The 17855-nt window shown below is 35.7% G+C and overlaps 1 protein-coding gene across 2 annotated transcripts in view; it reads left to right on the forward strand.

Moving 5' to 3' along the window:
- Positions 1-17855, forward strand: part of LOC101897634 (proton-coupled zinc antiporter SLC30A2) — a 114963-nt gene that overhangs the window by 15414 nt on the left and 81694 nt on the right. For both annotated transcript variants that reach the window (XM_020036720.2, XM_011294198.3), the window contains exon 2: positions 1932-2107. In XM_020036720.2, the coding sequence (XP_019892279.2) occupies positions 1932-2107 (176 nt within the window). The remainder of the gene's footprint in view (positions 1-1931; positions 2108-17855) is intronic.

Genomic DNA, 17855 nt, shown 5'->3' on the forward strand with positions numbered 1-17855 from the left:
ACGTAAACTATGAAACATACGCTATGCGGGAAAGGCAAGGAAAAGTTCTTTTCAGAATCAATTGTTTCTAAAAAAATTTTCAAAATTTCAAAAATTTGCAGTTTTACTCATATTCATATTATTTTGGTACTAAATTAGGCAAAACTTGTACTTGGGGTTATTTTTGGGGAGATTGATTCCGGAGAGAAAGGTGCCGGTGCTTATTAGTATGCTGAAGTCAATCGCAAAATTTCTTAATAAAATCTCTTACTTTAAGAAATTAATGGTCCCTGTTTTCCAAAATTTGATATTTGAAAACCTCAAAATCTTCACTACATCCTATACTGCAGCTATGTTTACACACATTCTAACACACATAAGTATGAGAGTATTTTCCTTATATTCTTCCATTCTCTCCAATCGAAAGGCAAACGGTGTTATCAGTGGCACCTAGGAGGTGTTTCGCGGCGCATCAAATGATGCATTACCTACACGAGGGCTCAGCAAAATAGCGTTCAAGGCCAAAAAGCTGCAGTGCAGACAGCCAAACGACATAGCTCTTATCCATGACATTTTATTTTTGTTATTCTCCGTTTTCTCCGCTTCCATTTGCCGATTTGAGCCATAGGGAATAGCGAAGGTAAATGGGTTGATTTCTGTTCTGTTTTCCCAACATCATCATGATTCAAGGATTTCCAAGCTGGCTACATTTGTTTAGAACAAACATGTTGTATGTTGTCTTGTCATGCACATGCTTGCCATTCGCTTTGCCATGAAACTTGATACATGACTGGTGTGAGAATTCACCTGAAATGCTTATAAATAAGATATTTACATAGCAGATGGAATTTCATTGCTGCCGCTGTTGTTTTTGTTGTTGTTGTCACTCTAACAATCCTGAATTAATGGTAAATTTCGGGCCAAAGTTTGTGCAAAAAAAAAAAAACACAAACTCTCTAAGAGCTGCAAATCGATGGCAACGAATACATATTGACAAATAACATCTTTCAAGGGAACTAAATTGCAATTTGGTATTTTTCCACTTTTGTTTCCTCTGCATAAGGACGGGGTTGTAGTTCTAGGTTAGAGAGAGGTAGAGCATGCCAACTTTCATTTGCCATATTTGTTTGATTATTTTTGTTGTTGCTGCTGCTGCTGCATCCAGACATCGTCATAGCATTTCCTTTACTTATGCAAAAGTTTTGTGTCAAACAACTTTGGCCATTTTGGCATTTTCTTCAAGTTGTGCTTCTTTTTGTTTTCCCTGCCTCTGTGTAGCATTGGTCTGTCTGCATGAGCACATAGTTCCTCGTCTCTGGGCCGGAGACATTCCAGCCAATTTAAGAGAATGAGGCCAAGAAATTTCCAAACTTGTTTACAATTGTGATGTGCTAATTTCACCATCAACATGAAAATGCGACAATTTTTTCCAAGAAATTCCTTGGAAAAGGACTGCAAATGAACATTTATTGGAATAAGTTTTTCGTTTTGGGTCTTTTTAGCACAATTGAAATTATAAACTTTGCCACAGAATTAACTTGGACAGAAGTGCAGAAGTATATAGCATTGAAAACTTGTTTTTATTGGGGGGGCAAGTAAGAATCGGTTTAAATTCGTTAACATTTGCATATTTTAATAAAAAAAAGTATTGTGGGGATTTAAACAAAAATAAAAATGCATGGAAAATAGCTAGGCTTAGTGTGGGAACAAATAATTTCTAAACCAATAAAAATGTTAATAAAAATCCTGTTTTTAATACCGTATCTATTATTTTATTTGCAATTTCCACTAAACTGCCTAAAACTATGCTTCAGCATTTATAAGTTTTGATGATTCGCCCAAATGTATATCCTGCAAGTGTTGCAATTGACAATTTTATTTTTCTATTTTTGTTGTTGTTGTTGTTTTTTCGAATTGACCCCATGTTTTTGTCACTCATTCTTCAATTTCAGTGATTTCAAAGACCGTAACACTGGCTATGGTTCAGCTACTACAACGACGACGACCGCGGCTAATGCCACAAATCACCCGTTCCCCACAACAACTGGCAACAATAATAACAATAATCCAGACGCAGCAAAACCAAGATCCTCGGTATTCTGTTTGCACGGTCAACGTAACATAGAGGGTAAGTTGTAAAGCCAAATAAAAAAAGAAATAAAATAAACTAGCCAAAAAAAAAAAAAAAATCAAAACGTAAAAAACAGCGAAAGCTGACTGCGCTAGTGTGTTGTGATGAATAACTATGAAAACCAACTGTGTTGAATTCTACTGTCGAGTTAAATTAAAAAAGTTATCATACACCGAGAGAAAAAAATCCTAGGTTATATTTTGGTGTAAAATTATTTGAAAATTAATATATATCAGATCACGTAAATGCATATCCCGATTTTTGCCAGGTTTTCTGTGGTTTGAACACCATATGTTTTTGCCGCCCGATTTAGGTTTTTCCGAGGCCCTTCCCCTGTTTTCCAGCCAAAGTATATTTCAGCAGAATGTAACATTACATGCTCACATTTTGTCAGCAGTATCTACTTACAAAACACTCTACTCACCCCTTATTTTAAAATGGATGTACCATAGGGAAGTAAGTACTTGCCAAATTTTCTCCAAGAGTAAATTTACAAGTGCTCTGTTCCAAAACCTGCAAGAATGTACACATGTTACGGCGATAACCTTTTTATTCTTTACTAGCAGGTAATCAATCCTTTGCCGGTGAAAAGTTAACCTTAAAATTTTAGATTAGTTCCAACAGCTCGTGTTAGGCCCTTTTAGTACTTAAAATACACAATTTGTTCAGTTTGAATAAAAACATCATGCGTCGTTCTAAATTCTCAGACTTTTAAGGTTTTATAAATTATTCAAGTTTTTCCTTTTTTGGAAAAAATAATGAAAAAATGTTTATCTTTTACCCAAATATTTCTTCAAAACCGTTATTTTTGAAGTTTACTGAGGAGGATATTAGTAAAATTATTTCACAATGAATCCACATCCAATTTTCTTGTCCAAAATAGTTTCAACGTCTCCATATGTAAACCCTAGAAACCAACAATCCCCTCAATATCAAATTTCAGGATTTCAGCTTCACCCAATACCAAATTTAGTATCATTTATTACACATATCCAAAATAATCTCTCTCCATCCTAAACACAAACAGCGATCGAAAATTAGTACAATTTAGTACTTTTCGAACAAGTATAGTACCACCTCCATACAGGGTGAATTAAAAAAAAAACTGCAATAAAGTCAAAAGCCATAATTTTTACATTTTTTTTTAATTTCATTGAATGAAAGAAAAAAATGTCGGAAATAGCATCAAATTTTAGAATAAGTTTAGATTTATTCGAATTGGTCACCTTTGACACGAATTATGGCCTTTAAACTGCCAATGAAACCGTCACACGCTGCCCGAACATTGCTCTGCGGTATTTTGACCCGTTCCCGGCGAAGCGCTTGCTTGAGGTGATCGACACTTTGGTATTTTTTTGTGCTAACCTTGTTTTCCAAAATACTCCAGGCACAATAGTCCAACGGATTGCTATCCAGAGATTTTGGTGGCCATTGTACGCTAGAAATATATGAGGAATCTCATTTTGTAACCTTTCTTGGGTGGCTCGTGCTGAATACGATGGTGCTGTGTTATTTTGGAATGCCCAAGGTTTGCGGCCAAAATGTTTTCATGCCCAGGCTATAATACATCTTCCACAATATTTTCGCGATAATATTCGGCATTTATACGATCGGAGAGCGACCATCCGCTGTTATGGCGGCCCACACCATCACCATGGCCGGCGCTCGAGTTTTGGTGGCCAACCGAAGGTGCACATTTTCAGCTGACGTCTTTGACAAGTAAAGACGATCATTTCGTTTGTTTACAAACTCCTGGACAGCGAATGATTTCTCATCGGAGAAAACCAAATTCGGCAGTTCACCACTTTCGGCCAAGCGAAGCAACTCTTTAGCTCTTTTGAGTCTATTTTCTTCCTTTGTTCCTGTTCCTTTGTAAGTTAATGCACTTTTTGGAATTTCAATGAATTTTTTTTGTCATTATTTAATATTTGCCAAATAAAATATTGGGATGTGTTCAGCTCACGAGCCATTTTTTGGCCACCGCGACGAGGGTTTCGATCAAGTCACATCTTTACTTTTCGAAACATTTCTGCTGATGTTGCTGGTTTGTTCCATCCACTTCCTTGACGTCGGGCTACGCTACCTGTATCTCGGTAATGAGCGATGGTACGAGACTCAAAAGATGTATTCACATTTAAATGCTGGAGTCCTCTAACGATAGCCACTTGTGGTTTTCCAGCGAAATATAAATAAATCACACTATCACGCTTGAAATCCATCACGAATAACTTTTTTCTGGAAAATTCTCACCAAAATGCTTTTGTACGCTTGTAAACTTGTAAAATATAATTAGCTGTCACTGGAATAATGTTAACAGCTGTCGGACGAGGGGCTTAGAAATGAGAGCAATTTGAAGTTGACTGCATTTTTTTCATCTCATCCTGTATATATACTTTGTGGGTCTTAAGTGTATATTTCGAGGTGTTACAAACGAAACGACTTATTATGTGGAGGGTATAGCAAGGAAGTGGTAAAATAGAATATACATTATTTATCTCCTCACAACAAGAACCTCAGATTTAATAATCTTCTGAATTTGTATAAAAATTCGATAATTGCTATTTATTCTCTTTGATTACATTTTCTTTATTTATTTACCACAAAATTTCTTTCGGTGTATTTATTCAAATTGGTTATAAAAATACATGTAATATTTAGAATATTTTTTGTTGCCGATTTTTTTCTCGCTCAGCCTAGAGATTTATGGTCGTTTTTGTTGGATGTGAAAGAGATTTACATTTTGCATGTGTCTGAGTGTGTGTGAGTGATTGTGTTGTTGCCGGCAATTGCAATTTCAACTGAAATGCAGATGATGAGTGAAATATGTTGACATGATAAAGTTTCTAACATTTTTTGTTGCTGTTGTTGTTGTTATGGATAAAGGGAATGTGATTTTTCCGGACATCATAAAAATAAGTACAATTTTTAATTTATTTCACATCAAAAGGTTTCATCATTGCCCTTTCCCGTGTCTCGTTGTTTTGTTTTTGTTGGATTTTTCGTTTTTTTTTTGTTTTTTTTTTTCTGGTAGTCATGGTTTGGGAGCAATGTTTGATGATGCCGAGTGATTGTGCCACACACCAATTCTGTTTTAAAACTCAATTTTAGTTTTTAATTAAAATTTCGGGGGATTATGGATTGACCGGCGATCTCTCGTTGTTGTTGTTGGTGTTCGTTTGTTTTATCTTTGCACTTAAATGCTTGGGAAATTTTATTGGTTAGCTTGTGCATAGTTGGAGTGTGCAGAAAAACGGCTACTCACAGCTGCTGATAAAGTTTATGGAGATGATGATGTCGTTGCTGTTTTTATGGGGGTTAGACACGCAACACGTTTTTTTAATTCGCCGATTGCCATTTTTTTCTCTCTCTCTCTCGAGGGGTCTATTTTGATTATGTGGGAGTTCGTGAGTATTTTTAGTTGAAATTGTTAATAATAATTTTTGCTAGTTGCTTGTTTGTTTATTATTTAATTTTGTGTTGTAGTAGGCAGGATATGAAGTTGCCAGATTGAATTTTAAAATTTTTTTAGAATAAAGCTCACAAAACTAGGTTGTTGACAAGTATTTAGTCGTAAATAGCTAAAAGCATTGAAAAGTTGCCCCTTGGGGTAAGGAACCAGAAAAACCTTTGTGTGGGAGGTACCAGAAGTAATGGACCGATATATCCCATTTTCACAGCAGATCTTGTGTTAGTAAAAATAATGGGATGTGTATAAAATGAAGAGAACCGGATGCTTACTTCGGATTTTATAACCGTTTTGGTTATTCAACATCTTGACACTTTGGTGGCGGAGGTACCACAAGGAATTTTCCGATCTGTACCATCTTGATAACAGATCTTGTGTTGATAGAAATATTCAGAAATGCAAACTCTGAATGTAATCGGATGTTAATTTCGCGTTTTATGAGATTCATGGATATTCAAAATGTAGACCCTTTGTTGGGAGGTAGCAGACGGAATGCACCGATATATCCAATTTTCACATCAGATCTTGTGTTAGTAGAAATAATCGGATGTGCGAAATATGAAGAGAACCTGAAGCTTATTTCAGATTTTATGTTCATTTTGTTTATTCAAAACTTTGACCATTTGTGGGGGAGATACCAGAAGAAATGGTCCGATCTCTATTCAAATGTGGAAAATCTAAATGGAATCGGATGTTAATTTCGTGTTTCATGAGCTTCATGGATATTCAAAATTCTTACCCTTTGTAGTGGAGTTGGCCGAAGGAGTGGACCGATATTATCCCATCTTCACACCAGCCAGTGGGTTTAAAAAAATATTGTGATGTTCGCAATTTGAAGACAGTCGGACTTTTATATCAAATTTTATAAGAGCTTTAAATAATTAAAACTTTTCCCCTTTGTGGGGGAGCTACTTGATGGAGTGGATCGATATTGTCAATTTTCGCAAACTGATGCAGGCTTGATGCAAATACTTGGGTTTACAAAGGTGAAGCAAAATCGGATTATCCTTTCTCTTCCTGTGCAGTAAAATATATATATTTTTTGAAAATTTCGACATTTTATGGGTGAGGTACTTGATGGAGTGAACTGATATTGTCCATTTCCGAATTCGATCTAAGTTTGATAATGACGATGTACCAAGTTTAGACCGAATCGGATACTACCTTCGAGAGTTATAGTGCGTACCAGCCAGACAGCTGACAGATGGACGGACATCGCTAGATCGCCTCCAAATATCCTGAAACGGATTTGGTTCAAAGGGACCTAGGGTGATTAAACCGTGATTTCGATGAGGCACGTTTTGGCTGTATCAAATGATAGCATTATGCCTGAGAGTATAAAAAATAATTTCCCCCTTGTTCCCTTGTTTGAAATTTGTTGTCTGAAATATGGCAACTCTAAGAGTTTCTTAAACTTAAATAATGAACTCCTACTTATTTACATTTAAAGTAAGGCTGTTAAGTTTGTTTTTGTTGTTGTTGTTTTGGGCTGCACAAAACGACATTGCGTTGCAATTCACTTAAACGAAGTTGCTTTCTGGCTGTCGTTAATGTGAAAACAAATTATTTCTGATATAATTTTTTTTCTCTCGCTCAGGAGCGTGTCTATAACCATTTCACTGTTGTTGAAAGAAATATTCTTATTTACGCATTTTTAAACGTTATTTTAAAAGACTAGTTGATTTTTACAACCACTACCAGTTTCGTCCCTTGCCAACCTTTTGATGAACGATAAAGATGACGACGATGAGAATTTTATTCAAACATGCTAGTTTTTGTTTACTCGAAAATCTACTTGACCATTACCATCAAAACGATACGTTTTAAGTTTGGGGTATTTTTTCATTTGGTTTGCTTCGTAGTATTTTTTCTTCTCCTTTTAACGAATTTTACTAGCCATAAATTTCCATTTTTACTACAATCAACTCTCGACTCATATGTCATCAGTTGGTAATTTTTGTGTGACTCTGTCACAAAATACATCCACTCGTCGTAGTCTGGCCACTGTCGCTGCAGTCCAGTCGCTGTTTTTTTTCCTGCTGGATATTTTACACAAATTTTGTGGCAACATGTCCAGACATATTCCAGAGGAAAAAGCTTAAAACGAATCGGACATGCACTCTCTCTCTCTCGAGCGCTTTGTCGTGATGACCATCGTCTATGGCTGTCTTTCCTCTGCAGCACAGCGACCCGCATGGCCCACGTTGAGAATTCATATGAGCATGTAATAAATGTTGAATTTACTATCACAGACAGCTAATCTAAATTTATGTATTTTGAATGATGAAAAAGTACGTACAAAGTAGAATGGCCAGGAGGATTGTGGAAAAGCGGAGGGAGCGCAGCGTTTGTAAAGGGAATGCACAAAATTGTAACAACGTCTCTTTTGGCCAGCTTTCGATTTCCCATCCTCATCAAACTATGAGAAAAATACTAGGAATAATGTATGGCACATTTCGAATCATTTCTGGACATTCATTTATACATATGACCTGACCGATGGGTATGGCAGCAACAGCAGCAATATCGCATACCATGGGAGGACGAAGATTTGGTATGATGTACAATTTTTTTTGAGGGCAAAATGCATCTCTGCATATCTGCTTCCGCATTCGCATAGACGCACTGATATTTTTTGCACTCACTCACACACACATACACACACACAACATTGACATATACTTGGCCCTGCTTGGAACTTAATGCAGAGCAGTTTGTATTCATCATTTACTCCATGATTCATTTAATGATTATATATATATTTATCTGCTGAGGACTCGTTACACAGAGTCCTGATTCCCGAAAATACACAGACACACAGAGGCACAAAAAATCACATAGGACCCAACTCTCCCCTCAACGTTGACACAACGGCTGTGTCTATCCCCTCCGCCCCAAAACTGATATGTTCTGTTCTGCAGCCCATTGGATGTCTTTTTATGCCTTCATTTTCGGCCAAACGAAGGAATGTAACTGAGAACAGAAACGTAAAAAATTGTGAGTTATAAATCGTAATGAAATGGCCGTAATTTATAATTTAACATGGTCGGTCACATAGCACATCATTTCTGTTTAAGTTTCTGGTCCTTTGGCTGGCTGCTTGGTTGGTTTTCTCTAGTGAGGATCCTGTTGGGTTGCCTCATAAAAACGGCAAGGGGCAATGCCATCTCGCACAGAGAGTTCATTGATAATTGGTTCGTGCAATGGGAAATCCAAGCTATTAGTGCGAATAATTGAACAACTTTGTATGAAAATCCCCCCTCCTTGTGGGGCATTGTGAAAATGTGAGTTGCTGTTTATTGTCAGCCTGGGCTTAGAATAAAAATAAATCATTTGTTTTGCTTTGTTTTATTCTGTTCTGTGTTAGAGTAGAGCTAGCTGTGTTTCTGCAATGCTTGCAACATGTTGCATTTTTATGTTGTTATATGAAATATTCGAAAAAATATATTTTTTAATGGAAGGAAAACCATTTATTAATACGGAATGCAATTGACTGGCTGTGGTCATAAATTTCACTTTATCCATTTACTAAAGAGGCAGTACCACCATTAAAGGGGGGATGTACATTGACATTTTATTTAAAAACAGAAATAAATTAGATTTGTAATTAGAAGGATATAGATGAAGAGTGTGCAACCGAATTAGATTGAGAACCAATTTGAAATTGATTCTGTTCAATACGTCGAACCAAAGTTTTCTGAATTTGATACTTTTTTAAGTAACCACTTTTCGGCCGGGACTTGAGATTTTCTCTTAACGGTATGCCCAACACATAAACCAAAGTTTTTCGAAACATTGTATGTATGGTCCACTTTTTTATGTAGCTCCCATATAACGGTACCTCACGATATTCGGTATTTTGATGATTTTTGTTCACATTTTGCTATAGCCTCCATATAACACTTCCTCGTGATATTCGGTGTTTTGTTTTGATGTTTTGCTACACTTTTCTACGGTTTTTATACCCTCAGCCATATGGCTACAGAGGGTATATACAATTCGATACGGTCAAAACGTGCCTAGTCGAAAAAACGGTTTTAGACCCTAGGTCTCTTTGGACCAAATCCGTTTCAGAACATTTGGAGTTGATCTAGCGATGTCCGTCCGTCCGTCCGTCTGTCTGTCTGGCTGGCTGGTGCGCACGATAACTCTCGAAGGAAGTATCCGATTTGGTCCAAACTTGGTACATCGTAATATTTTTGTCAAACTTAGATCGAGTTCGGAGATGGGCAATATCAGTCCACTCCTTCTGGTACCTCCCCCACAAAAGGTCGAAATTTTCAAAAAATGTATTTTTTGCACAGAAAGAGAAGCGATAATCCGATCTTGCTCCAACTTTGCAAATCTTAATATTTGCGTCAGTGCTAGGTCAAGTGTGAAAATGGACAATATCGGCCCACTCCATCTAGTACCTCCCCCACAAATGGTCAAAATTTTGAATAATTACAACTCTCATAATATGTGATGTAAGAGTCCGATTGCCTTCAAATTTCACACATGCCAATATTTATGTTAGCCCAAGGTCTGATGTTAACAACTTCCTATATCTAAATATTTTTCTTAACCAGCATTCTGATATGAATATGTAATTTGTCGAAATTTATGATTTCGCATTAAATTGGATACGGATGTTCGATTTCCTTTAAATTTTGCACATACCAATATTTTTTATCTGTATTAGATGAAGTATGAAAATGGAATACTTCGGTCTGCTATATCTGTTACCTGACGCATATTGCCATTTTCCGAAAATTTGCACATATCTCATATTAAGTACAAGAAGTGGTCGATATTGTCCAAATCTGTCACGTTCATAACTCAAGGCTGGGGGTATACATCTGTCGGCAAAACCGACTGATACTATTTTACTTGTTTTTTCTAACTCCGGCGGCAGAGCATTGAATATTTAGGTCCACGTCTTCCTATATAACGAATAGATGTAATCCTCGCAAAAAATATTCGATGTATTAGTGTATTATTTTAAATCTTTGAGTTTCGATTTTTGTGATTTTTTTTAGAAAATTTTGTTATACACCCCCATCGTTACTTTTGAGGATCTTCAAAACAAATTTGTTTGGCCCAAGGACGAACCGTATTGAAATTGGTTATTATCGGATCAGATTTAAAAATAGCTCCCATATATACGTTTCATCTGATTTGGCGTTTAAGTCCCTCACATATATGCACCCCCCAGAATGATATTTGGTACCAGATATCAAATACAGCCCAGAAATATCTCTGCCAAATTTTATCATGATCGGTTTAGATTTGGATATAGCTCCCATATATGTCTTCAACCGATTGACCTGAATTTTGGTACATTCGACCGAATTCATTCTAGAGGCAAGTATATTAAATTTGGTGAAAATCGGTTCAGATATAGCCTTAGCTCCCATATATATGTTTCATGATTTGGTCTTTATGTCCCTATTATTCGTAATATGCATTCGACAAGAATGATCTTTAGTACCAGATTCCTTGTAGAGCTCAGAAATACATATGATTTGGATATAGCTCGCATATATACTTAATCCGATTTATGGTTTATTGTGCAAATAATGGCCAATATCAGCCCAAATGGAATGAATTTCGGGACGCAGGTTTCCATTTGGCGGAACTTGGTTCCCATATATATATTTTTTAATATAATCCTTCTCGAAGTGATATCATGCACCCTATAGCAATGTTATTTGGTATAAAAATTTACTTAAAATCGATTAAGAATTGGATGTGCCAAATTATAGCTGCTCTAAAGCCAAATGTTGATTGGCGGTATGATCTACTTCAAATAAATTCTTTTGTTACGGGAGTTCTACTAAATACCCATAGTAGTGTAGGGTATCATATGGTCGGCCCCGCCCGATTTTTGACTTTTTCTTACTGGTTGTATTTTATTATTATTTGTATTATTGTTACAGATCCATACTGTTACCTGGAACTAGATATGATATTTTGCATCAAATTGTCATCATTGGCCTTATTTTTATTTACCCTCACTGGTAACCTAATACATAATAAACAGAAGGTAGATTTCGTTTTTACTCGGGAATAAAAATGCATGCGAGCGTGATTGCTCGAATAATGGGAACTTACCCTTCACTCTTTTGTTTTGTGTGGGAACGATTTCGATTCACTCCTGTCTGAACAATTAAAGTGGTATATAGAGTGAAAGTTTTTTCTAGGTATGAAATGAGCGGAAAATATTTTTTTCTGATTGTGAGTGTAGTAGAATCTATCTGCTCGTTTTCCAACAAATTTGCTCCAACTCTAAAACGAGCAAAGTATATTCGCCCTTATTCGAGATCTGGAAAATAGAGTTTACTCGTTTTTTATACTCGCAAGAGTGCTCGAATTAGAACGAGTTTTTCGAGGGTCTGCATATGAATCCCTAGTGCTGTTACGCATGTGATTTTAAATTTCGTATAAGACATAGACATAATTTGAATTACTGGAAATATAATATTCTTGAGACAAATTGACCAAAGTAACCATATGACAACTGCATTAGTTTAGTTTCAACATAAATTTATAAAATTAAATTCTAAGTAGCGTACATTTTGACAACATAAAAACATAGTTTTTTTTTTCATTTAACACTCACATATATTATTTTTCAAAATTTTTTCAATTTTTTCTATTTTTTTTTTGCTGTTGACATGCATTTTTCTTTGCCGAGGACCAACTTTGTGACCAAAACACATCGCCGTCATTGACTGGTCATCAGAACAGTTGCGAGATAAGAGTTTTCTTCTCCATCTTCTGTTGTTGTTATTGTTGTTGTTTTTATTTTTCTCCACATATAAAATACAATATTTAACATTCCATTCAATTGATTGAGCGCTAACGACATTAAAGCGAGAAGAATGACAACAACGGGCCATCGGACGAGAGGGCGCGGACGAACGACAAAAACAATTCCAATGCAAATAACAGAAATAATAAAACAATCAATGGAATTGTCAGAATGGTTGCATTTACGACAATGTAAACAATGCTAACGTGTCGTCCGTTTGTCTGTGCCCTCCGCGTTGCTTTCATCTTGGCCATAATAATGTATGTGTGTGGGAACAGACACAGACACACCAGTGACCAGGTCGGGGAAGATTGGTGGAGGTGAATGGTTTGCAAATAATCAACTGAGTTCGGTTGAGATCTGATCAAATGAACTGAATGAGTAGAGTTCAGTTGAACTTTAGGTATTCTACTCGAGTCGGGTCGGCTAGATTTTATTTGAATAGAAATATATATGTATGTTGGCGTGTGTGTGTGTGTATGGTCTTCCTTATCTTGATGTATAAGTAGCACGCGATGCTATGAATATTCATATGGCAAGCAAGTAGGTGGAGTGTTTGTTCTTAATACATGTCGGTATGTAGAGGGGCCGACAAACAGTTGTTACGACAAAATAATTAGCACATATTTAAATTGATTTTTGTGCCACATACTCAGTATCTTTGGGATGTGGAATTGATTAAAATTAAATGCAAATCAGGTGTACCGGTTGGTTCATTGCACGGGGCAAATGTGAGTGTGAATAAATAGTTGATCTAGTAAATTCTCACCTATTTTGGTGATAGTGTTCAAGATACTCGTTGTATGTACATGTGTAGTTATTTATTGGGATGTCAGGGGGCCGGTACATTTGTGTGTAGATACAAAATCCATTCACTGCAAATAGCCGATAATAGCTGTGTTGCGGCTGCTGCTGCTGCTGCAGCCTGCCCATCCAAACAAACCATTTATTGTAATCAAGTCGATGGCGCTGGTTGCGCCAAGCAACGCCAATAAATTGCATGACTTGTTTACAGTGTCACTTCCAAAGATAATAATGTTGTTTATAATGCAATTTATCAATAAATTAAATATTTATTAACAGCTGATAAAAATGTATGTGATGAAAATCTCTTTTGAATTGCGATGGAAATCACGTTATTTTAAAAAAATAAACAAACATAAATGTGTTACTAAATGTTATAAACGGGAATGTAAGTGGTATTACTGGAGGACTGATAGTTAATCGTTTTCTGCGAAAAGGGAGTTCAATGTCCGTTTGGTTTATATACACTCAGCCATATGGCTACAGAGGGTATATATCATTTGATACGGCCAAAACGTGCCTCATCGAAATAACGGTTCAAGAGCCTAAGTCTCTTTTGACCAAATCCGTTTCTGGACATTTGGAGTCGACTAGCGATACACGTCTGTCTGTCTGGCTGGCTGGTTAGGACAACTCTCGAAGGGAGTATCCGATCTGATCCAAACCTTTTAAATCGTAATATTATTGTCAAACTTAGATCGAGTTCGGAGATAGGTAATACCCTCTAGTACCTCCCCCACAATATGTCAAAATTTTCAAAGAGAATAATTTACTGCACAAAAAGGACAAAACAATCCAATTTTGCTCCAAATTTTTGCTAACTAAGCCAGGTGCGAAAATAGACAATATCGGTTCACTTCATCTAGTATTTCCTCCACAAAAGGTTAGCATTTTGAATAACTATATTGACTTCAAATTTCACACATCACAATATTTCTATTTACCCAAGATCTGGTGTGAAAATGGAATATATCGGTCCACTCCTTCTGGTACCTCCTCCACAAAGGGTCCACATTTTGAGTATCAATGAAGCCCATAAAACGCGAAATTAACATCCGATTACATTCAGACTTGGCACATTTCAATATTTATATCAATACAAGATCTGTTATAAAGATGGTAGAGATCGGACCATTCCTCCTGGTATCTCCCCCACAAAGGGTTCAAGATTATGAAAAACAAAACGCTCAGAGAAAGCGAAATAAGCATTCAACTGTATTAGATGAAGTAAGAAAATTGAATACTTCGATCGACTATATCTGGTACCTCACGCACATTTCAATATTTTCTAATAATAATCACATATCTTATATAAAGTGAAAGATTTAACCAATACCTGGCACGTCGCATATTTATATCATATTTATTTAGGTCCGATTCGAAATGGACAATTTTGGCCCATTCCTTCGGAACCTACTCCATAGAGGGTCAAAAGTTTGAATATTTTTAACAGAATTCCTAATGTATATAAATAATCGAACCTTTTTAACTTGTTGAATATGATCATAAGGTCAGAAGATTTCGCGTGGCTCATTCAAAATTTTATACCCCACACTATACATTCCTCGAAATACTTAAGTCAGACCCAACAAAGTTCTAAGTCGATTTAGCGATGTCCGTGTGTCTGTCTCTCTGTTTAATTACGCTATCTTTAGAACGAATTGAAATATAAGTCAAAATTATGCACACATTTGTATTTTGCCAGTAGGCAGGATAACTTCGTAAATGCCGTTGTATAGCCCCCATATAACTATACCTCCGGATATTCGACATTTTCATGATTTTAGCGATATTATTGACCGGAATTGCTGCAAATTTCCAAATTGAAGTTCGTAATTGGTACTACAATGTATGACAAAAAAAAAAGTGTACATGCAGGTCCATGTCTACGTATAACCCACTTATAGGTACCCAATATTCGGTATTTTGATGAATTTAGCGACATTTTTACCAGAATAGTTTCAAATTTTGTATCTAAAGTTCGCAGTGGATACAACATCATGTAATAAGAAATTGCGTATGCAGGTCCACGCCTTCGTATAGCTCCCGTATAACGGTACCTCCCAATCTTCGGTATTTTGATGAATTTAGCGACATTTTCATCAGAATTTTTTCAAATTTCGTTATTGAAGTTCGTAATGGGTACTACAGCCTATGCTAAAAAACTATTTATAAAGGAACACTTCTTCGTATAGCCCCCATTTAATAGGTTTCATTTGGGAGGATTTTTCTGCGGATTTTTAAGTTAGCTGCACTTTTACTTGTTATTCTTAGGGTACCACAAGGAGTGTTCGGATATTGCACAAAAAATAACAAAATATTTTCATTCCCAAATTGTGCCCCTATCGAAAACTCCACTTGCGAATCATAGTCCGCATCAGTCAGGCGAATAAATTGCGGTTGTTGCGGAATTTGTAGGTTAATTCAAAATGTCATTTTTAGTCCTGCCGAAAAGAATTTACAATAAGGTGCACGTTTCGACTTGAGCTCCTTCAGGCAATTTTAGCGGACCTTAGCGTTTTGTCATGGTCTTGCATTTGTGATGGTCTTAAATGCTCAGTGTATTTGTACGTTTTGGATCAGCCTCTATATAATGTTAAACCCCAATTATTGGTATTTTAAAGGATAATTTGATTCGAAAAAAAAAAAACTTTGAAAAAAATCTAATTTTCTTCAGGGTTTGAAACGTCACTAATGTGACGGACAACAGCATCTAACGGATTATTAAGTCAAACATGTCGACGATTAACATGTTTTCCGATAATTTTCCGCAAAGAGGTTTTAGGAATGTTACAACATATCTCATGTATTATTACATTTATTAAAACACACACACATATGACCACTTAAAAATTATTATTGAAAATAATATCTGGAGCAATGTTAATGAAAATTTTCAAACTATTTACAATAGAACAATTCATTTAATTTGGATTCATTTTTGTCATTTTTATTTGTTAACGATTATTTTTCTAAATATTAGAATGACTTAGATAATTGGTGTTTATTTTCACATAATTGCTGCTATATCCTTCTTATTAATATTTATTCGTTAAATACGTTACAAGTTTGTGATTGATGCCAGTCCCCAATTAAATCGCAAATATGATTTGCCTTAGATGTCGAAATTCAAGGATATCCATTCATCTTCATTAGATTGAAGAAAGTTATTTCTTAATTTTCCGTTCCAAATCCCTTTTCCTTTTTGGCCTAAATATGGCCCATATGTATGCCGATATGTGTGTGTCCCTCTATTCTTGTTTATAATGACACATCATTTCAATGCATAGCCATCAAATTTATTTCTCTCTCTCTCTCTCTTTCTCTCTCCTCTCTCTTTTTGTAAATTCAAAACAGAAAAAGTTTAAGGCAATGTGCCATATTGAAAATTTATTGCCAAAGAACAAAATGTGAGAAAAATTGGCAGTTTTATAGTGAAAACTATTACATAAATCAATGTTCCATTTAACGGTAAGTAAATAGAAAATCAACGAATAAAAGAACTAAACAAAAATAGAATGAAAACACAAAAAACGAAAAACAAACATGTCATTTCCACCCAAAATAGACTCCCCTCCCCCTAGTCTTAGCCCACATCAATAAAACTCAAAAACCCATTTAAGGGACAATAAACATATGAATAGAGGAGATGTGAGCGAACTGGCGAAATATCAGCAATTCTGTCGGTCGAGAAGTATCTATCTGTCACATGTTCGTTGATTCACACACTGGCAAAAGCTTTTCCCAAATGCCATAAAACAAAACGTTCTGACCATTCATCAATCAATGGGTGCCATACACCAGCCAACCAACCAGCCAGCACCAGAAGAGGACATTCCGTACAAATAGTATTTGTCATCATGGGGGAGGAAGTTGGTTGTTTGTTTGGTTGGTTGGTGAAAGTTAGAATGGGATAAACATTGTGGGAGCACATTTAAACATATGGTCATTTAAGCATATGTCCATATCAGAGGGCTGCAACGAGTATGCAAAAATTCAAGCACACTCGGTTTCTTACATGATTTTTGTTGATGCAGTCGTTTAGTTTGATCTGAATGAAATGACCGTTTTCGCTTCTGATCGAATCGAACGCTCAGTTTGAATCACTTCACTCACAATCAAACATGAGCGTTCGAGACGGTTTGATGTGTTCAGCAACATGAGTTGATCGAACACATGAATGCAAATGAGCAATCACAACCGTGATTGTCTTCTTTGGATCGAGTTCGCTCAGCGTCATTGTTTATTCAACCATTCAATCAAGTGGGACAGTTTATTTTGCCTTTTTGAAATGGAAGAATATTGTGATAGTGCGACCGAAATTGTTGCAAGTAAAATTGTAAAATAAAAAAAAAAAAACATTTAAACATTTTTAATTTACTAAATACCAATGATGTGTTTCTTTATTAAAAATATTAATTTTTTTTTTTTTTTTTTTGAAATAAGTTATTGAAGTCTAGCATACCAAAAACACAAATAAAATGAAAAAATTGTATGTTTATCAAATATAATTTGTACCAATTTCTTTAATGGAGACAGCTTTTAGTTATGAAATCCTTAGTAAAATTACAATCATGATTTAGCTCAGATTCGAACATTTGCGTTTTAATCAAATCAAATCACTCACTTAACTAGGATAAATCAAACCGATCAGACTCATCATAGATGATCGACCCTTTATG

Source organism: Musca domestica, unplaced genomic scaffold (genome assembly GCF_030504385.1).
Source record: "Musca domestica strain aabys unplaced genomic scaffold, Musca_domestica.polishedcontigs.V.1.1 32, whole genome shotgun sequence".
Lineage (NCBI taxonomy): Eukaryota > Metazoa > Arthropoda > Insecta > Diptera > Muscidae > Musca > Musca domestica.